This window comes from Podarcis tiliguerta, assembly GCF_965153285.1.
Source record: "Podarcis tiliguerta genome assembly, chromosome: 7".
Lineage (NCBI taxonomy): Eukaryota > Metazoa > Chordata > Lepidosauria > Squamata > Lacertidae > Podarcis > Podarcis tiliguerta.
In genome coordinates, this window is record NC_139540.1 from 82690847 (window position 1) to 82713828 (window position 22982).

The 22982-nt window shown below is 42.5% G+C and overlaps 1 protein-coding gene across 4 annotated transcripts in view; it reads right to left on the reverse strand.

Moving 5' to 3' along the window:
* MTA1 (metastasis associated 1) overlaps positions 1-22982 on the reverse strand; it is a 72830-nt gene that overhangs the window by 45386 nt on the left and 4462 nt on the right. For 3 of the 4 annotated variants that reach the window (XR_014513138.1, XM_083448708.1, XM_083448709.1), the window contains exons 2-5: positions 13457-13524; positions 11433-11526; positions 3280-3406; positions 3083-3146 (exon numbers count right to left, since the gene is read on the reverse strand). Coding sequence is in view for 3 of the 4 variants with exons in the window: in XM_083448708.1 (XP_083304834.1) it covers positions 3083-3146; positions 3280-3406; positions 11433-11526; positions 13457-13524 (353 nt within the window). In the remaining variant the exon portion in view is untranslated. Of the gene's footprint in view, positions 1-3082; positions 3147-3279; positions 3433-11432; positions 11527-13456; positions 13525-22982 lie in introns of those variants that run through there. The other variant, XM_083448707.1, reaches the window with a different exon arrangement.

The window sequence follows — 22982 nt, forward strand, 5'->3', positions numbered from 1 at the left end:
CTGGGGACAGGAAGGGAAGTAAAAATTATAGCATTTCCAACCACTTGATATCATGAGTATAGAGCCACTCCTAACCATTTTTGCACCATCAAATGACAACAGAAAACCTGGTGGCGAGAAATCAAATGCATATAAAGTATGTAGTCATGAAAAAAAATAAAAATTACCTTTTGCAAATTATCATTTTAGGAAGGAGACAGCAATGTGCAGCAAATACATTGGGAAATGCAGGTGTGTATTGTGAAAGTAAAATTTAAGTCGCTAGGCAGGATGTTCCAATCCAGCCTCCCCAAGGTAGCATTCTCAGAAATGCTACCTATTCCATGTTTGGAGTCAGCTAGATATAGCTGTGCAGGCACCAGAAAACCATTTGACCAAAAACGATGAGCTCTACTCGACGCGAAATGAAACAGATTGCTGGCACTTAATGGCAGGAAAATTGCAGAATACAGTGGTGCCTCGCAAGACGAAATTAATCCGTTCTGTGAGTCTCTTCGTCTAGCGGTTTTTTCGTCTTGCGAAGCAACCCTATTAGCGGATTGGCGCTATTAGCGGTTATTAGCGGCTATTAAAGGCTTAAGGGATTAGCAGATTAGCTGCTAAAAGGCTATTAGCAGCTTAGCGCCTTAGAAAAAGGGGGTGGGGAGCGGAAAAAAATTGCAAGAATCGCAAGACATTTTCGTCTTGCGAAGCAAGCCCATAGAGAAATTCGTCCTGCGAAGCGCATTGAAAAACGGAAAACCCTTTCGTCTAGCGGGTTTTCCGTCTTGCGAGGCATTCGTCTTGCGGGGCACCACTGTATTGTGGGGTTACAGAGTCCTGCTGGCTCCCCTGAACTTGATTCTCCATTTCTTGGTTCCTCAAACTTCACTCTATGGGTGGTTGTGCAAAGCATGCTTGAGCAAGCATGCCTAGCTACTATCATCAATGAATTAAATTGACTCTCATTTATGAAGCAGTAGGATACAAACGCTTCGACCCCTGCTCCATTTGCCAACATAGGCACACACTTCTACTTGGCACCTAATCAACTGGTTGTTCTTTTCCATTTCTTCAGGTTAGGACATTTTGGCACTCCAGTTTTGCACCTGGCACTAAAGTTCCTTATTCAGTTTTGCAGACAACCTCTCATTTGCTCCTTAACTCTGTCCCTTCTACATTGTGTCCCATACCTCTGATCAGTTAGCATTTCCACTTTTTGTTATGGAAAAATCCCTCTCTCCTTTAGACAAGGCGTCAACCTTGCTTATCTTTTTTTTTATATATATAAAATTTTATTGTTAAAATAATTCAACATTAATACACAGACAAACATACATTTCATACAACATACCTACATACATACATACAACATACTTACAACATACCTACACTAAATCCCACAGATAATTCCCATCACCATCCACCACCCCTCACCCTTTGTGTTAGACTTCCAATCTACTCAATTGCAATTTCTTTCCACTTCTATTACTTTCTTTCGCACACCTTTAACCTAATTTCATACTTCTTTTTCTATTACACATTGTTATCCATCTTATTTAGTATTCCAATATTTGAAGCGAAACTTGTTTATTCTAATAGGAGTTCTGATTTTTCGATATAGTTTTGCAAGTATCTTTTAAACACCTTCCAGTCCCTGTCTGCCTTCTCTTTTGAGATCCTTCCAATTTCTCCCATTCTTTTGGATATATTGTAGAACTCCAATAATTTGGCAAGCCACTCTATCTTTGTTGGTACAGTACCACTTTTCCAATTTTTCGCAATCAATAGCCTTGCGGCTACTGTTGTGTATAAATATAAGGTCTTGTCTTCTTCCTTTAGGCTTCCTGGTACTATTCCCAATAAAAAACCTTCTGGTGTTTTCCTAAATGAATATCTGAACATTTTTTTCATTTCGTTATATACCGTTTCCCAAAATTGTTTGATGTTTAGACAATTCCACCATATATGTATCATAGTACGTTTTCCAGTGTTGCATCGCATCAACCTTGCTTGTCGTAAGAGACCTTCCTCCCAAGCCTCACCTTTAAGTTAACGTACCTAGGAGACCACATCACTCCATTTGCAGACTGATTTCTAAGAGATGTTCATGAATGTACCAAATATACCAGAGATGTTCAAGAAATGCCAAATAGACTATTTAAAGAATTGCCTTCATATGCAACACTAAGAAGTTATTCCGAAACAAACTACATGGGAGTCTAAACGTTTATCGAAGCTCCGTCACAGCTCCTGAAGCCTCAGGAAAGACGAAAGTAGTATCTTAGAACTTTATATTTTACAAAAAGTGAAATACACTAGAGAACTCCCAGCCATGCCCACCTGTAAATTAGGTGGTATTTCTTCATAGTATGATCCCAAGATGGTGGTAATACTGTCCCACTTCAGAGCATTATTATAGACCATGACTTGGTCATTGTGCTCCCAGAAGCCACTGCACATTGTGCTCTGCCACAGCTTCCTGGTTTGAAACAAACCACAGTTTGCCATTACATCTGAATCATACAAACTATGGTTTGCTTTTTTAGAAAGGCAGAAGCCACCTTCAAACCATGGTTTCTAATTCTCGTTTAGAGGCAAGCTATGATTTGCACACGCCACAGTTGGTGCAGTTTGGATGCCACAGCAAAGGGCTATGAACCAGGAAATCAAGGAGGAAGGTGGAGCATGCCATTTGGTCCTGAGCCTAGGGCTTGCTGATCGGAAGGTCGGCGGTTCGAATCCCCGTGACAGGGTGAGCTCTCGTCCCAGCTCCTGCCAACCTAGCAGTTCGAAAGCACGTCAAAGTGCAAGTGGATCAATAGGTACCGCTCCAGCGGGAAGGTAAATGGCGTTTCTGTGCGCTGCTCTGGTTTCGCCAGAAGCGGCTTAGTCATGCTGGCCACATGACCCAGGAAAACTGTTTGCGGACAAACGTCAGCTCCTTCGGCCAGTAAAGCGAGATGAGCACCGCAACCCCAGAGTCGTTCGTGATTGGACTTAACTGTCAGGGGTCCTTTACCTTTTAAACATTGGACAAGTGCTTTAAACAAGTGTGGCAAAACAACTTGGAAGATTTTCAGTTTCATATATGTGTGCCTACCTCACGTTCCAGATAGGATTTAAGGGATTCAGTTTCATTTAAGAGTGTAACACTGCATTTGCCTCTAAAGAAAAGAAAGAAAAATAAGAAGAGAAAAAAGGGCATTTGGAATGCCTGCATTACGTAAAATACAAATATGTTCTTAGGTTTATTAATAATCATTACACAAAAATTATACTTAATTATTCAGTCCACACCTAATATGAGTGGCTGGTAAGGATTCCAATTGACGTGACAGAAACAGTTCTCGGTGTCGCAGTTGATGTTTCTGTTTCTCTGGTAAATCAATCTTTTCTGGGTTTTCCATCTCTTCTTCCATTTCTCCTAGTTGAAGATGAAATAACATTAATCTGTGAAGATGGTTGAAATAGAACTTCAATGCACTGCCAGATGCAATTTTTACATTTAAATTTAACTACCCAGCATAGCATCAGATCATTCTTGTAACAGAACATTGCTAAATGGCCACCTTTTTTTAAAAAAAAAAGATGCAACCCTGTTATCTCCTGCTTCAGGTCATGATTTGCATGTGCATTCTAAGGATGCAAAGAAAGTAGAATTAGTGAACTCACTGCATAATTTGTGAACTACCTTGGTCTCATGGTTACTGGGCTAGGACATGCCCAAAAGATTGTCATTCAATACACTAAAGGAGGCATCAGATGTTGACATAATCGAGCAGCTGCTAAGGCCTAGAGCCCAACCACTTCAACAGAAATCCTATTTCACCACTTTTTCTAGGACTTATTGAAAGCATAGTAGTTGCCCACAGCTTCATTGCAGCTGCTGTGGCACCGAGCTGACAGACATGTAGACACTGTGACAGATCTATGCATGCACAGTCTAATCCCATGCAAGTTTACTCAGAAGCAAGTCCTGTCAGTTTATCAGGAATATGGAAATTGAGATGGGTATAACCTATCAAAAGGAATAGACCAAACAGGAAGGGAGGAGTAGCATTATATGTAAAGGATGTGAAGAGATCCAAGACTTGGAGGAGAAGAAGAAGAAGAAGAAGAAGAGTTTGGATTTGATATCCCGCCTTTCACTCCCTTTAAGGAGTCTCAAAGCGGCTAACATTCTCCTTTCCCTTCCTCCCCCACAACAAACACTCTGTGAGGTGAATGAGCCTGAGAGACTTCAGAGAAGTGTGACTGGCCCAAGGTCACCCAGCAGCTGCATGTGGAGGAGCGGGGAAGCGAACCCGGTTCACCAGGCTACGAGTCCACCACTCTTAACCACTACACCACACTGGCACACTGGAGAATGGAAGGCAGACTGAGAGCATAATAGTGAACATTTCAGAAGAGAGAAACAACAGTGACATTACTGTAGGTGTCTGCTATAGACCACCAAGACAGACTGAAGGTTTGGATGATGTCTTCCTAGAGCAGATTACCAAGCATTCAAAAAAGAGATATATATTAGTAATGGGAGACTTCAACTTCCCCATTATCTGTTGGAACTCAACTCTGCCAAGAATGGAGGGTCTGACAAATTCCTCCATTGCCTCGCTGACAAATTTTCATTTCCCAAGGGTTGAAGAAGCAACAAGGGGATCATCTATCTTGGACCTGGTCCTCATCAACAGAGAGGAACTGATTGATGAAGTGGAAGTGCTGGAAGCCTTGGGAGAAAGTGGTCATGTTCTCCTGGGTCTCATGATACAAAGCCCAGGGAAAGCTGAGGGTAGTCCGATATGCACTCTGGACTTTAAGGCCGATTTCACAAAGCTTCAGGAACTACTGGGTGAGATCCCATAGTCAGAAATACTCAAAGAGAAGGAAGTCCAAGATGGATGGGGATTTCTTAAAGGTGAAATGTTGAAGGCACAAACGCAGAAAATTCCAACAAGAAAGAAAAATGGGAGGCATCTAAAAACTGGTGTGGCTGCATAAGGATTTCACAGATGAGCTGAGAGTTAAGAATGGAATGTATAGGAAATGGAAGAAAGGAAAAATCACAAAGAAGAAGAAGAAGAGTTTGGATTTGATATCCCGCCTTTCACTCCCTTTAAGGAGTCTCAAAGCGGCTAACATTCTCCTTTCCCTTCCTCCCCCACAACAAACACTCTGTGAGGTGAGTGGGGCTGAGAGACTTCAGAGTAGTGTGACTAGCCCAAGGTCACCCAGCAGCTGCATGTGGAGGAGCGGAGACGTGAACCCGGTTCACCAGATTACGAGACTACCGCTCTTAACCACTACACCACACTGGCGTATACGCAGGTAGCCAACAGTTGCAGGGGGAATGTCAGGATGAACTCTGACTTGCAACAGAAGTTAAAAACAAAGGTTTCTTCAGCTATGTTTGAAGCAGGATAGAGAACAAGCAAGTAGCAGGTCCTCTGTAGTTGAGAAATGGAAAAGGTGAAGAAATGCTACTGGGTAACAGATAACAGCTCAACACCTACTTTGCCTCTTTGGTCTTTGTTTATTATTAAATTTGTGAGGTCCATGCCTTTACACAAAATACCATAAAACATTATTAAAAGATAACAATAAGATTATAAAAGTAAGCTAAAATTCATGCCATGCTATCCCAGCAAGGAGACTACCCAAAAACCCCCACCATTCAGGAAAGAAGATACAGCAACAGGTTAGGAAAACAATGGGAGGGACCTCACCGTTTCGTCCAGGAACCGTACCCTAGTTTTCATAGCCTTCACCACAAAGACCGCTACCACGTGAGAAATCCGTGGATCCGCGTCCACCAGTAAAAACTTTACTTGGTCCTCAGAGTTGACTATTGATTTGGGAATAGTTTGTAACATCGCATCCCTGAAGGCCGAATAGATGGGACAATACAACATGTAATGTATGAGATCCTCTTGGGTTCTCATATGACAAAGACATATACGTTGCTCTGCTGGGATTTTTGCATATCTGCCTGTCAGGTAGGCCGTAGGAATGGTTTGAAAACGGGCCATGGTGAAGGCTCTCCGAAGGGTGGGATTGGTGATATTCGCCAAATAATTGGCACAGGTTTTGACTGTTTTCAGTCGGGGAAGCCAGTGGGAGGACCCTGGGTTCTGAATTTTTGTGATATCTAATAGAGCGTCTCTCTCCAGGATCCATTCCCGAACTTTGTCTGGGCTCCACAGTTTGAGGGTGTTAAACTCCGGTAGGGTGTATCTAACCAGGATCTCAGATAGGTTTTGACGCCAAGTGGTATTCTTTTGAAGAGATACAAAGGCTTGTTTGGCCAATAAGGTGTTTGTGGTATTTGCAAGTTTGATGTAAAATCGTAGGAATCTTAAGTGGGCCCTGGCAGACACAGAGGGTAATCCAACCTCCACCCTCAAGAGAGCTGCTGGGGTTCCTTGAGGAAGGCCTAGAATCCTCTTGAGATAATAGTTTTGAAGAATTTCAAGCCGTTCTAGCAGCTTCTGATTCCATCCCCAGAGTTCTACTCCGTATAGCATCTGGGGAATCACTTTTCCTACAAAAGCTTTTAGTGCCGGGATCACCAATTGCCCTCCCCTCAAATAAAAAAAGCTGAGCAGAGCACCGATTGTCCTACGTGTTAGGAGGGCTACAGTCTTGAAGTGGGCAAGCCAGCTAGATGTAGCTTGGAAAGTGATACCAAGATATTTAAAAGAAAGTCTCTGTTCGATTACGTGTTCATCTAAAGACCATCTGAATGTCTGGCGAGCTCTAGTAAACACCACAATTTTTGTTTTGTCATAATTTATCTTTAGAGAGTTTTGGGCACAATAAGCTGCGAGCCCCTCCAGCATGCTGTGTAGGCCCCTACGAGTAAGTGCCATGACAGCCATGTCATCAGCATATAGCAATATATTCAGATGTTTGCCTTCCAGGGCGGGAGCTGCTAACTTATACTTTGCCATATGTTGAACAATGTCATTTATATAGAAATTAAAGAGGAACGGCGCTAACAAACAACCCTGTTTTACCCCTTTCCCCAGTGGCAGTGGGTCAGTATAGTTGCCTGACATCCCGGTTCTGATTTTAACTGTGGTGTCTGAATGTAACTCTCTAAGTATATTAAGAAGTCGTCTATCAATATCCGTCTCATATAGTTTTTGCCATAATTTGTCCCTACAGATTGAGTCAAAAGCAGATGTAAGATCTACAAAAGCCACAAAAAGTTTGCTCTTGTGTACCTTTGTATACTTATCTATCATTGTCTGTAGTACCAAGCAATGGCCTGTTGTACTATGGCCCTTTCTAAACCCTGCCTGCTCCGGATTAAGCAAGTTAGAGTGGTCAGCCCAGTCAACCAGTTTATTTAGCAGGTAGCGAGTGTAAAGTTTATACACAATGTCCAGGAGGCTTATGGGGCGATAGTTTGAGGGGTCTTGGGGGTCTCCCTTCTTATAGATGGGGGCTACCAGGCTCAGTTTCCAGTTTTCTGGGATTTTGCATGTATCATTTATTACCGTAAAAAATTGGGCCAAGAAAGCAGCCCACCACTGGGCGTTTAATGTAAACACCTCAGGAGGAATCATATCTTCACCAGGAGCTTTGCCATTTTTGAGTGTTTTAATTAGCTGTAAACATTCTAATTCGGTAACAGGATCCCAGCCCATTAATAGATCATTTTTAAGAGAAGGGAACTGGCTCGGTTTAGCAATGTTTGGAGCTGTATATAGCCGGGAGAAATGTTGGTACCATAAGTTGGGTGAAATACTGTTGATTATAGTTTTCCCTTTGGGTGAAACTCCCTGAGCAATAATTTCCCAGAATTTTTTGTCGTCCCGCAATTTGATCGCTTTGTCAAGTGCCTCCCATTGTTCCTTTCTGTATAGGAATTTCTTGAGTTTTAGAGTGTTTTTATAATGAGAGCGCCACCTGTGCAGGTTTTCTATTGAGGACAGGGTCCCTTCCTGTTTTACTTTATTTTGTAATTTCCTAAGCAAAGATCTTAGATTCCTACAGTCTTTGTCGAACCAGGTCCTCGAGTTGTTTAATTGTTTGGGAGGATTGGAGCTCGTAAGTAGTGGGGAGAGCGACTCTGAGACCTGCTGAAATATTGAAAAGGGATCAGAATTAGATAGAATACACTGGTCTCTCAAGGCCAGTAAGTCTGATGAATGCAGGTGTTGTTTGATTTTAAAATCCAGGTCGCTGTTCCATTTACGTCTACGAAGGGCCAGAGTTAGAGGTGGGTCTGCACAGTGATTGCGGCATTGCGGGTCCTCCAAACCACGGGGAATTAGTGAAATTGATATAGGAAGATGATCACTCTCAATTCTATTGAAAGTGCTGAAGCCCTGTGACCTCTCCAAGAGTTTTGGGGAGACCAGGATATAATCAATAACGCTCGCACCTCTAGGCCCAAGAAAAGAAAAGAAACCCCCTGACCTGTCCATATGAGTACCATGCAAATTATACAAATTATGTTTGAAGGCAGTCTCCATTAATGTAATGCCTGCCTTATTCAAGACCTTGTCGTCAGAGGACCAGGGAATAAACCAATCTGCCTCTGGCAGGAACTGAGATTTAGAGCAGTACGTATTAATGTTATTTCCTATCCTAGCGTTGAAATCACCTGCCAGCAGGATATCCATGCCAGGGAGTTCTAGTTCAGCCTTCTCCAAACATAGCTCTAAATCTTCCCAGATTTGTAACGAATGGGGAGGGGAGCCTATGGGAGGGATATATAAATTAAAGCAGAGAAAATCTCCTCCTTCCCTGCTAGAAACAAGTGAGATTTGTAAATTGTTACTTTTCACCCACTGCTGTTGCCGGGCCTTGCACTTTAGCTTAGTGGATATAAAAGTGACTAAACCACCACTAGGTCGGCCTCGGGTATTTGATTTTAACGCGGGGGTAACAAAGGCTTCGTATCCCTGTAGAGAAGGGGCATGGAGATCTAAACACCACGTCTCCTGTAGACATATGATCTGAAATTTTGTAAGGAAATCCAGAAGGTCGACATCGCCCTGCTTAGATAGCCATCCCGCCACATTCCAAGATAGAATGTGGAAATAGGGTGATGGTGGAAATAGTGGCAGTCAATCTCTTTTCCGGTGGTTTGAGGCTCCTAAGTTGGGCTCCTCCTCTTTCTGCCCTGCTTGGTGGTTCCAGGTTTGAGGTCGCTGGACCCTAGGTAAGTGTGATGGCTTTAACCGAGGGGCCAGTTGGTTGATATGTCCCAGAGGATCTTCGATGGCATCGTTGCCGATATGATGTTCAGCAGGTTTTTGGAGAGCAAGGGTTTTGCCGACCCGTATAGTCTGTACAGGTAGCAGGTCAACAGCTGTATCTTGCGTCGGTACTGTTAGTGGGTCAAAAATTGACAAAAGCTGTGGATCTTGGTTGCGTATTGGGCTTGGAATAATGGAAGCCTCCAGTTCCGGCATCGAGGCATATGAGGTCGAGAGCATTTCAGACTGGTCTTGCTTGGGTAGTCCAATGTCGGGCTCGTTGCACGTAGAGGCCAAGGTACCAAGCGGGGGGTGTAGGAAATCAATTAAGTCATTTGCGGGCAGGCTTGCCACTCCCTGTGGGGTAATAGATTTGCCCTTATTTGGGGTCCCCGGCTCCATTCCCCTGTCTATTTGTTCTTTGTGGCGCACAGGCCCAGCATCGTCACAGACAGCACCTGTCCTGGTGCGTAGTGGTGTACGGGTCAGGTTAGTGAATACCCTTGTGAAATAAATGTGCCATTTCCTTGTATGGTTTCTTAGTTTTAGAATCTTTGCAACGAGATGGGCAGATCTAAAGTTAATAACCATACGTCTCATGTAAGGTCCAGAAGGCAGCCATGTGATGTCCGCGATATCTGCGCGGCGAAGTGCCTGCCCCAGCAGTTGGGTCAGGGAATTTATGACCGAATGTTTATCCGCCCATTTATTATAATTCAAGGGGTGGTTTCCCACCAGTACTGCAAGTTTGCTGGTCTGGAGTTGCAAACTTAAGTTTTGTACTTGGTTGGGCAGGCATCTCACTTGTTTTTGTGCAAGGTTGGCCTGCACACTTGGGCAGGGGTGTGCAGAGTTTACAGTGTTGTTAAGCTGAGGAAGTGAGGGGAGGCAGCGGAACAAGCCAAAAACATTTTCAAGCTTCTTTTCGATCCCATCCAGCCTTTTATATAAGTTGGTGATGGTGTGTGTTATCAGCTCAGTCTGGCAAATTAGCAGTTCCAGTACCTCACGGTCCTTATTTAACTGGGCTGGTGGCTGGGATAGTTCAGGTGAAGTTTTTTGCAGGGACTCAAGAGTCTGTTCCCTCTGTTCCTTCATACACAGGCTCGAGGCTAGTTGTGGGCCATCCACAATGCCGGCAGGCTCCTCATGAGTAGTACTGGGAGCAAGAGCCTCATAACTGTTTGCTGTAGGGAAATTTCTACAGATCTCATTTAGGTCATTGTCAGGCAAGAAGTCCCTGATATTTGTCTGTTTTTTGGCAGCACTCGTAGCTTCATTAGAAAGCTGCCTGCAGCGTTTCTTCCCTCTCATATCAGCAAGAAAATAGGGAGGGAATTTCTCAGAACTGCAGGTCAGGGCAGGTTGTGCTGTTAATGAGCCCTGCTCCCTTTAACAGTCTTTAACTTCCGCGTTTTCTTGAAAATTTATGAGAAAAGTAAAGATAATCTGATCCATAAAACCATAGACTTCTAAAATAAACGCCTTAAGGCATCTTAGAGCCTTTAGGACCCGTCAAGGCAGATAGTCAAAACAAAGCTTTACCGGGCGTGGGACAAGGCTGCCGTTCACGTCGCCATCTTGATCATCAGATTCCTACTTTGCCTCTGTCTTCACCCAAAAGGAAAGCAATGCCCATCTGGTGATAACAGAATAAATGATGGAAGGAAGGAGCTGCAGCCCAAGACAGGAATAGAGGTGGTAAGGGAACACCCAGCTACTTTAAATGAATTCAAATCTCCAAGGCCTAATGAGCTGCACCCAAGGGAGCTTGTGGATGAAGAAGAAGAAGAAGAGTTTGGATTTGATATCCCGCTTTATCACTGCCTGAAGGAGTCTCAAAGCGGCTAACATTCTCCTTTCCCTTCCTCCCCCACAACAAACATTCTGTGAGGTGAGTGGGGCTGAGAGACTTCAGAGAAGTGTGACTGGCCCAAGGTCACCCAGCAGCTGCATGTGAAGGAGCGGAGACTCGAACCCGGTTCACCAGATTACGAGACTACCGCTCTTAACCACTACACCACACTGGCTCAGAGTAATCTCAGAGTCTCTGAGAGAACCCCCAGGATGGTACATGAGGAGTGGGGAGGGGGGAATCATTCTGTCTGGCATGCTTAAACATTTGTGCAGACAAAACAATTGGAAGAGCACAACACCATCCAGCAGCTCCCTTTAGCATGTTATTTAAAACTAAGTCAACAATTTATAATTTAATTTAAGTTAATAATATAGAAAGCTTACTTGCATGTTTGTCAGCCAGTACAATTAATGTGCTTGAGATGTCCCTTCGTCTATAGAAACACACCACTTTTGCTTCTACGTTTCCATTAGCTGTCTGTCATAGTGAGCAAAATAATAATAAAAAATTAATTTCAGGTGAGAAGCTTAAATGGTAGGTATATAAATGCTTTACTACTAACTACACCACAGAACACCAATACTAAAAACCAAAATGAAGCGGAATGCAAATTTTATAATACTCAATTTATAATGTACTTAGCAACCAAATGATTTCATTTTGATTATTTTTCTTTGCGTATTAGTGCACACAATCATTAGTTAGTGAAGGGAAAAGGTCTGTTGTAATATTCTGAACATCAAACTATATTCTGTTACTATAGATCTTAAGTCAATTTTCGAATTAAAACCGAGAGATGAGCTCTGGGGGAAATCAGACACATTAACTTCAACCTGAACTGGACAGTTATAGCCTTCCTATACTTATCCATGCCGTCCGGTAACCTCTTGTTTTGGTTGCTTCAATTACTCATTTCAATTAATCATTATGAAATAACGAAAAGCACTAAGAATCACACAAATGGCCAGTTTTCAATGAAATTGGTATAATATTTATACTATGTATAAGCTGCCATTGTACAGGGCTATTTATAGGACTGTCTATGAACAGGATTTACTTAAAGCAAGCTTTTGTCATATATCTGAGTCGGCACTATGGACTTTTTATATTTATGCAATTATTTCATACTCAATTTTTAAATTCTATTACTTTATCTTAATGCCCAACTATAACCATATACAACTATAGCTGTTCATATTCCTACAAGGGAAACTGAGCAGCATGTCCAAGTGAAATGAAGGGGAAACATTTTTAAATGTGGCGGACACTTTCACTTCAAAATAGGTCAATGCGTACCCCCAAAGCAGCTGCAAAGTTATTTGTATATTTCCTGCATGACTGATGTCCAGAAGATTTTGGATTTCAGGACAATCCCACCACATGGGGAGGTATGTGCTGTGGAGACGCAGCCTTTCCAGCGTTTTGGTGAGGCTCCTGAGAGTATCAGCACTGGTTTCCTTTGTGTTAGGTACAATCTAAGTTCTTTCCTTTTAGCTGAGATGGATTTAAAGGGAGGTTTAGACCACATTCTTTTTTTTTTTTAATAATAATTTTTATTAATTTACAACAAAACAAAACAAAATATACAATATTTTCACATTCAAATATTCAAAGTCCACATTCTAGTCCATTGGGTGGGGTCTATGTCATCCTCCCATTGTTTTTTGATTATGTCGATGGGTTTGGTGGGATTTTGGAGCAGTATTTTGTATATTGTGGATACCATCCCCTTGCCATGTCCCTTTCCTGTTAGGAGGAGGGAATCTTTTCAAAGATTGTCATGGGCCTCGCTGCTGCTGATTTCACTACTGCAGCATGTCCAAAGTCCATTTTGGGGGCCTAATCCAGCCCTCCGGTCAGTTTAATCCGGCCTCTGTGACAGTTTATTTCCTAGGGTAAAATCCCCCCAAAATCTCAACAACTTCAATCCTAAAAAAAGGATTGAAGGCCCTTCACTTCATCAAATCTGGCCCTCTTTGAACAAAGTTTGGACACCACTGCACTACTGTATTGTTTAAGAAGGCATGTAATTGGTGGTGTGTTAACCAGGGTATCTGGGTGTCCCCTAGTTTGTCTTGTATTTCTTGTGTCAATGTGGGTTTGTTATTTTTGTAAAAGTCTGCTAGGCGGCATAAGCCTTTGGTTTGCCAGGTTTTTATCTGAAAGTTTTGTACTGCGTGGCAGAATAGTGGGTGGTGAGCCAGGGGGATTAGTGGGGATGGGTTAGGGACAGTTTGCCTGCTTCTTCTTCCATGTGCTGACCCCCTATTTCAATTTTTTTTTTTAATTCTATCACTTTACAAAAAGGTAATTGAGAGTTAGCTGAAAATTATAAAAACTGTTAGCAGAACTAACAAGCACAGCCAATACCTTCAAAAGTCACTGAGTGCACTGGTATTTTTTTTACCTTATTGAGTTCTTCTATTCTCCTTATCAAATATGGATTACTTGAAGAGTTTTCAAAGTAGACATAATCTGGAGAGGGGGGGGGAAACCAATCTTGAAGTACAAGTTTTAGACACCTAAAGCTTATAAATAAGGAAAAATGAATACTTCTTTTTTTTTACCCACCCCCTCCCAGAGACACACATTCACCCCACCTTTAAAGATAGCTTGTTTGTGCCATCATCAAATGCAGTTATATCCTCCCCACTACCAATACTTATGCATCACTCACTCCCCATGGGGTCAGGAAGTAATGACACATCAAATCCATTCCAACCCATATTCCTCCCCAAACTGCTCCTGCACTCATTGATTCTGGCCTACAGGCAGCTTAGCTTGGACCTGCCCACTTCTGGTCCTTCCACAACAGTTAGGCAGCGATATCACTTGAGAGAAACAGCAGCCAGTCTGCGTGAATGCTTTGACAGCAACGGAGGGCTCAAAATTCCACCCTTCTCACTCAAACGGACACTTTGGCCCATTTGCCAGGTCAAAAACCATTGTTGGCAGAGAACAACTCAGCAGAAATCTTTTTATTTTTAATAAATAAAAAACCTGCTGCAGATTGCTTTCGCATACTGCGATGGGAATATCATTGACAGACCATATAAAAAGACTTATGGTAAATAATAATAAACCCATACAGATGTGTGGGTTTTAGAGGATGATTCCAAGAATGGATCTAAAGGTGAAATATATTAAAGTGCCATATTTTTCCATCTATAAGATGCGCCCCCATGTATAAAAGCCCCCTATTTTGGGGGCAACAACCAATTGCCAGTCCACCCTCGGCACTATCCGTGTATAAGACGCCCAATGAGTTTTGACATATTGGGGGGGGCGGGGACCTAGTCTTATACACGGAAAAATACAGTAGTTTGTGAACAAAGATTAAGGGAAGAGGGGAGATTTAAACGAGAAGGGAGGGAACTCCTGAAGGGTTCTGCCGACCTTTGAGAATACAGTGAGCTTGTCCCCTGCTTCCCTTTTAAAACTAATCCCACTGCCATCTCAAAGGCAGGGTGGTATGGAGTTGGTGTGAAAGACTCCCCAAAGTCTTTGTGAATCTATTCCTCTTTGAGATGACAGCAAGATCAGACTTCAGAAGAAGACTGCCCTTTGAAAGCATTGCCTGCACACCAGACTTCTCCCTTTGGCAAACATTGTCCCATCGCCCCATTTTACAGGGGTGGAGGGTGAAGGTGTATTTTGCAAACAACAGCTACCGTATTTTTTGCTCTATAAGACTCACTTTTTCCCTTCTAAAAAGTAAGGGGAAATGTGAGTGCGTCTTATGGAGCGAATGCAGGCTGCGCAACTATCCCAGAAGCCAGAACAGCAAGAGGGATCGCTACTTTCACTGCGCAGCGATCCCTCTTGCTGTTCTGGCTTCTGAGATTCAGAATATTTTTTTTTCTTGTTTTCCTCCTCCAAAAACTAGGTGCGTCTTGTGGTCTGGTGCGTCTTATAGAGCGAAAAATACGGTACTTGCAATGTTTTCAAAAGACAACTTTATTTCTGCCCTCCTCGTTGGTTCCTCAACCCTGGTTTAAACAAACCATGAGCAGTAAGCCAGATATAAACCAATAAATTTATCAATTTGCAATAAAAGGGTCTTTTTTAAAAGGAATGTCATCATTTTTTAAAGTTCCTTTACATATTTGATGTGAAGACATGCCACATGCCTAGTGGCAGCTCATGCATCCAAGTTACAAGAAAACATTCACCTGTGACCGTAATGCCCAAGAGCCGAAGGGTCAATGCTATAATTCCATGGAAACTGGCTATAACAGACATCAAAACCACTGGCATGTATTCAATTGCAGGACAAACTGCACAGAACATGCCTGCAGTGCGCAAATATTTAACACTGGCACATAATAATAATAATAATGATGATGATGATGATAATAATAATAATAATAATAATAATAATAATAATAATAATATTTTATTTATATCCCGCCCTCCCCAGCCTAAGCTGGGCTCGGAGCGGCTAACAACAGTAAAGTGATACAATACTAAGGGGTATTATCAAAAGTTTACAAATTGCCACAAAGATTACATTAAGAGAATTAGCATGCAGTGGAAAGGGAAAGTTGCCAGTGTGATAGGAATTTTATGGTATTAGATATATGGTAATGTTCATAACTGCACATACATAGATCAACACAGGAAGACCAACCTGGAACCATTTTGATTCCTAAACTGACCAAATCCTTTCTCTGCAAGGTTAAACTGGAAAAGCCTCCCCACTGTCTCTTTCCTCACAAATCCTGTCTCAAGGATATGTCTGTTTGAATAAGGTGTGAGCCTGTGACCTGGCCCAGGAAATAAGTATTTTACCACTACAAAAGAATGGCCAGGCACCCCAGGCAATCCAATCAAATAACTTGCCAGACAGGAGATAAACTGTGATATGAGAAAAACAACATTTAAATTTCTGTGATGTAGGTGGGATGTATCTGAGGGGTGGTCTTAGGTTACACCCCTTCTGTGATGTATGCATAATGATTCTGGGGGGTGGTCTTCATCTACAGGATGGGAATTTCAAAGTCTTTATAAGCCCTGGCACAGCAATTTTGGGGGTCCTCTTCCTCTCCTGCGTGTGAGGGGAGCACCCTGTTGCAACAGATCAATAAAGATCAAGCTTACTAGCTGCTTTGCTTCTCAATATTCTCTGGTTGGCCTCTGTTATTTTCTCCTACCAATAGGGAACCTATGTAAGGACTCTATATGGGCTCTTGGATACCCCATAAGGGAAAAGGGCATATTTTTTATTTACAACACCAGGGTGGGGAGGTTTACATGCAAAGGCCTTAAGCATTCTTTCAAGCAGTAAATAATAAAGGACAACAGAACAATTGAAGCAGGAGACAGGAATGCTGCAGAACACAATGGTAGATTAAGAAAATAATGTGCTAGGTGCCCAAAAGGTTTCAAAAAGCTGCACACCCCTTCAGACGTCCAACCTGCTCTTTGACTAAAATGTTTTCATTATTCCATTCTAAATCATTTAGCTCGTTTTGGTCACTTGTGCATCAGAAAGTCCCCAAAGCTTCCAAAACCAGGCAATCAGTGTCACAGCCCTATCATTAGGCAAAATGAGGCAACCACCTCAGGTAGCATATACCAACAGGAAGGCCCCCCCCCCCAATCTTTGTGTGCTAGGTGGCCTCTGCTGCCACATCTGAAACTGCCCTTAGGTGCAGTTAGAGATGGGAAGGCCTGGGAAAAAAACTGGGGGGAAATGGGGGGAACCTTTTTTTTTTCAGTTTTTCCCCAAAGCTGATTGGGGGAAAAACAGGAAAAAATCATGCAGTAGTGTTGTCAGTGTTGAAGTCATGTTCAGCTACCAGTCAGGTCAGCTTTTGTGACTAGAATGGGAGAGTTGCCATCTCGTCCTTTGCCTCAGGCAGCAAAATGTTTTGGGACAGCCCTGCAAGCAAGCAACAAATAGGTGAGTCTAAGTGCAGCTTTTGAAGAAATCCTCTACTCTGTAGTGTATGAAGAGATCCCTGAATAAAGAAGTTTCTGTGTTTGTTTGCTGTGCATGCCATGCTTATATATATTATATATATTTATTTTTAGATGTATTTTTAGTTTTAGATTTTGTGATTTATGTGGAAATTGTTTTCCATTTGCTTGCGTAACTTTTGATGTGTTTTCTTTATTGTTTATGATTTTAGTTATGTTGGTAATTATGTAAATCTTGTCATGTTGTAAGCCACCTTGAGCATTGTTTTAACTATGGAAAGGCGACATACAGATAAAATGATATTGATGATATAGCTTGTGGTTTTATACAGAATTAGCCATAAGAGAAATGGAGAAGTTTAAATAAATTTTTCTAAATTAATTTCCTCCGGCAGTGCTGATCCATAAAAAAAACTTGTTACTACAGTATGAACTTATTTAACTCTGTGTGTTTTAGATACAGTAATACCTATGCAAACCTTCACTCCGTTGACCGTCCATTTTGGCGAACGTCTGCAGCAAATCCAGAAGTACCGGAACGGGTTACTTCCAGGTTTGCCGCTAGCGCATGTTCAAAAGCACTAAATCGCACTTCAAGCATGCGCAGAAGCACAAACCGTTCTGCGTGTCTGCGCAGAGCGGCGCTTTGTTGAGCATCCCTTTCGTTGAGTGTCCTGGGCTCCAGAACGGATCCCAAACTCAAAACAAGGTACCACTGTACACGTACAAGATACAGAGAGGTTACACCAGTTGCAGATAAACCTTCAGGCCTGACACTATCAAGGCTTAAACTTCCAGATTCAACCATTGAAATGCTCTCTTGCGCCTGCAACCTCATCATACAAAACTCTCTCAACGTAACCCATGTTCTGCTAGAGTAGACAGGGCAACAAATGGACCAAAGCTGCAATCCTAACTGCACCTACTCAGAAGTAACTCCTATGGAATTCTCTCAGGTAAATGCAGGAATCTGAGCACAAAGGAAATCAGAAGAAGACAGTGGGTAGCTGAAATTCTGTCAATTTGTTCCTGACCAGACCATTAGCGTGCTGTAAAGCGATTGTCCTCACAGAAAGGACTGGAGAGAGACCAAAAATTTAAATCTGTCTAGTGCTGGAAAGTTAGAAAGAAATCAGGGATCATTATTCATAGATGTGGTGTTTATGGTGAGAGTATATATAGTTTTCAACTTATATGTAATGAGTGAAGTGTTCTTTTGAAACAGGGGCTGCCTGGCTGTCTCTGTGAGCAAGATAAAAGATCCACAGACATCCACATGAAATCTTGCCTTTGTTGGGTAAGGTGACTTTCTGCGGAAAATGTCTAGCTGTCTGTCAACCGGTCAGCCCCACACCTGCAATATGGGGATAATAATACTGTCAGAACTGTATTACTGGTCATGGATATAAAGTTATTTAACCAAATTTATATACCACTTACTTGAGAGAAAGCCTCTAAGCAGTATACAAAGAATAATCTAAAATATTCATCACAGATACCAATAAAAACAAAATTTATTACAAATTGACATAAAACTTTATCAGAGTATTGAGTGCTGAAAATTACATGCCTAAATAGAATCTGGAACACCCAAAAGAGTGTATAAATTCTAACTACCAATTCTAAATCCACTCCCCTCTTTGTTCAAAGTATTACAGTAACCTTAGAGATCTTAGACAAAGGAACTTTATTTTACTTATCTATTTAAAGCATTTTTATCCCACTCCACATCTGAGGAGTTTCCCAGAGCATCTTACAGATTAATAAAGGAGTCCCTGCCCTCAGTCTTACAATCCAAAAGACACTACATAAAAGGAAAAAAGGATGGGGTCACTACATAAAAGGAAAAAAGGATGGGATGGGAGTAAGAAAAAAGTAAACTCAAATACAGTGGTGCCTCGCAAGACGAAATTAATCCGTTCCGCTAGTCTCTTCGTCTAGCGGTTTTTTCGTCTTGCGAAGCAACCCTATTAGCGGATTAGCGGCTATTAGCGGCTATTAGCGGCTTAAGGGATTAGCGGATTAGCTGCTAAAAGGCTATTAGCAGCTTAGCGCCTTAGAAAAAGGGGGTGGGGAGCGAAAAAAAATCTCAAGACTCGCAAGACATTTTCGTCTTGCGAAGCAAGCCCATAGAGAAATTCGTCCTGCGAAGCGCATTGAAAAACGGAAAACCCTTTCGTCTAGCGGGTTTTCCGTCTTGCGAGGCATTCGTCTTGCGGGGCACCACTGTACTAGTTATAGAGTTCTATATACCAGAATTCACCTATTCTTCTACTTCCTCACTATCGTCCAAAGGTCTGGGAGAGGAGGAATATTTTTGCCTGGTGTCTAAAGTTACGTAACAAAAGCACCAGATGAGCCTCCCTGGGAGAGCATTCCATAAACAGAAATCCACCACAGAAAAGGCCCGTTCTCATGTCCACACTTCTGGACCTCTTGTGGAGGAGGCACATGCAGAAAGGTCTCAGATGATGATTGCAGAGTCCAGCTTGGTTTATAGCAGTCCTTGAGGTATTCCAGTGCTGGGCCATTTAAGGCTTTATAGATCAAAACCAGCACTTTGAATTGGGCTTGGAATTGCAGTCAGGCCAGGTCAGTTATATGCTCAAACTGTCTTGCCCTGGGAGCAACCTGGTCATTGAATTCTGCACCAGGTGAAGCCATCTTCAGAGACAGTCCCACTTCTAATGTGTTGCAGTAATCCAGAGCATAGACAACGGAAGTTAGGTTATCCCTGTCCAGATAGGGGTGCAGCTTTGAAATCAGCTTTGAAATCAGCCAATTCTTCTTCTTCTTCTTCTTCTTCTTCTTCTTCTTCTTCTTCTTCTTCTTCCTCTTCCTCTTCTTCTTCGATTTATACCCCGACCATCTGACTGGGTTTCCCAGCCACTCTAGTGAAAGGGTTCTACATCTTCCAACTATATAGGAGTATCGTTCTGCCAAATGCTTGGAGGAAGGTGAGGTGATTGCCTTGTTGTTGTGGAACAAACATCAAAAATATGCACATCTCAGCTGAAGTGACTGAACATGAGAGAAGAGACTTTTAAGTGCTTGCTCTTGGATCTGGTCTCCTCCACAAGCTGTCATTGCAGCACAAAGAAAAATGTCATCAAGAAAAATACAAGATGGGTGACACCTGGCTTGAGAGCAGTACATGCGAAAAGGATCTAGGAGTCTTGGTTGACCACAAACTTGACATGAGCCAACAGTGTGACGCGGCAGCTAAAAAAGCCAATGCAATTCTGGGCTGCATCAATAGGAGTATAGCATCTAGATCAAGGGAAGTAATAGTGCCACTGTATTCTGCTCTGGTCAGACCTCACCTGGAGTACTGTGTCCAGTTCTGGGCACCACAGTTCAAGAAGGACACTGACAAACTGGAACGTGTCCAGAGGAGGGCAACCAAAATGGTCAAAGGCCTGGAAACGATGCCTTATGAGGAACGGCTAAGGGAGCTGGGCATGTTTAGCCTGGAGAAGAGGAGGTGAAGGGGTGATATGATAGCCATGTTCAAATATATAAAAGGATGTCACATAGAGGAGGGAGAAAGGTTGTTTTCTGCTGCTCCAGAGAAGCGGACACGGAGCAATGGATCCAAACTACAAGAAAGAAGATTCCACCTAAACATTAGGAAGAACTTCCTGACAGTAAGAGCTGTTCCGACAGTGGAATTTGCTGCCAAGGAGTGTGGTGGAGTCTCCTTCTTTGGAGGTCTTTAAGCAGAGGCTTGACAACCATATGTCAGGAGTGCTCTGATGGTGTTTCCTGCTTGGCAGGGGGTTGGACTCGATGGCCCTTGTGGTCTCTTCCAACTCTATGATTCTATGATCTCTGAAAGTTTGAAGGACAAAAACAGGGAGTGGAGAGAGACACTGAAGGCAGGACCTTCTTGGTGGTAGCACTGCTATTGTGGTACTCACTCTACAGCAGATCTGTCAAAGCCCCCTCCCTCGTGGTTTTTAAGTATGGTCTTCAAAAGACCTTTTGACTGTCTTCTTTTTCTATTTTAAACAGCTGTTTTTACTGTAATTGTTTTCTATCCTGAATTTTTATTGCTTTGCATTGCATTTATACGAGCTTAATATTCTAAGTCACCTTTGAAGGCTTTTAGCTTTGAAGACCAGGGCAGAAGCACCTGTATAAATAAAACATGCTACAATTACTCTGCAGTAAACACATTTGTCAGGGAATCCTGAACTTTATTCATCTGCTATGAAGACACAAGTGGTTTTGACAGCAATCTTAACATGCAGCACCCCTCTTAATGGCAACACTTTACATGGGGTGATTTCACCAGTATATCATTTTATTATTATTTTTAAATTTATGTCAAGTTTCAATTGGGAATCACAGGGCGGTTTACAGTATAAACACAAAAATGTGTAACATAATAGCAAACAAAGCAATAACCCTCATACACATACACAAAATCACGAAGTTTAAAAGGCCACAGATTGTTTAATTAGCTAAAGGCCTGGGAGAAGAGGAATGTTTTTGCCTCACACTTAAAGGTTTTCTTTATATATTTATATATTTATTTAAATATTTATATACTGCTGTATCATAAAAAATATATCACAGCAGTTTAGAACAGTATAAAAACATGAAACCAAACAATAGCTTCATAAGAAGTTAAAAAGAGAAGTTTAAAAGTAAAAGAAATTAAATAGACGATGGGGGGGTGCTCTTAACTGCCAGCATAGGACTGGAGGGACAGAAAAGTTTTCAGCAGACATAAACTGGCACAGAAGGTGCCCACTGAATCTATATTGGCAGGGCATTCCACAGAAATGGACCAAAGACTTGATTTCTCATTGTTGTCAAATGAGCCTCACCACTTCACTCATGATGCTCCTGCAGGTGATCTCAGTGGTCAACCTGGAATATAAAGGTTCAGGAGATCCCTAACATATTCTGAACCCAAGTTGTCCAAGGCTTTGAAAATCAAAACAAGAACCCTGAACCTGGCTTGGCAACAGATGGGCAGCCCATGAAGCTGTTTTAACAATGGTGTCACACGTTCTTGACCAAAAGTTCCCAACAGCATTCTGGCTGAGGCATTCCAAACCAGACCCCAAGGGTAGCCCCACACAGACATCATTACAGTAATCTAGCCTGGAGGCTACCAATGTATGAGCTACAGTGGTCAGACTATCCCTGTCCAGGAATGGCCATAGTTGGCTGAACCACAGGAAAGCTGGTAAAAGGTCTCCTAACCACAGAGGACACTTGGGCCTTTAGTGACAAAGGTGTCTACAGGAGTACCCCCAAGCTATGCACTTGCTCCTTCAGAAGGAGTGAAACTTCATCCAGAACAGGTAACTTGCCAATTGCCCAAACATGGGAACCACCCACCCAAAGAGCCTGTCTTCCCAAGATTCAAGCACAGTTCATTGGCCCTCATCCAGTCCATCACTGCATCCAGACACCGGCCTACAGCTTCCACAGTGTCTCCTGATTTGGGTGTTACGGAGAAGTAGAGTTGTATGTCATCAGCATACTGGTGACACGTCCCTCCAAAACTCCTAAGGACTACACCCAACAACTTCATACAGCTAAGGGAGCTGGGCATGTTTAGCCTGGAGAAGAGGAGGTTAAGGGGTGATATGATAGCCATGTTCAAATATATAAAAGGATGTCACATAGAGGAGGGAGAAAGGTTGTTTTCTGCTGCTCCAGAGTAGCGGACACGGAGCAATGGATCCAAACTACAAGAGAGAAGATTCCACCTAAACATTAGGAAGAACTTCCTGACTGTAAGAGCTGTTCGACAGTGGGATTTGCTGCCAAGGAGTGTGGTGGAGTCTCCTTCTTTGGAGGTCTTTAAGCAGAGGCTTGACAACCATATGTCAGGAGTGCTCTGATGGTGTTTCCTGCTTGGCAGGGGGTTGGACTCGATGGCCCTTGTGGTCTCTCCCAACTCTATGATTCTATGATTCTATGATTCTAAATAGCTCTGGAAAGAAAACAGTACCCGGCAGAACACCCACAGCACAAAAGCCAGGGGGCCA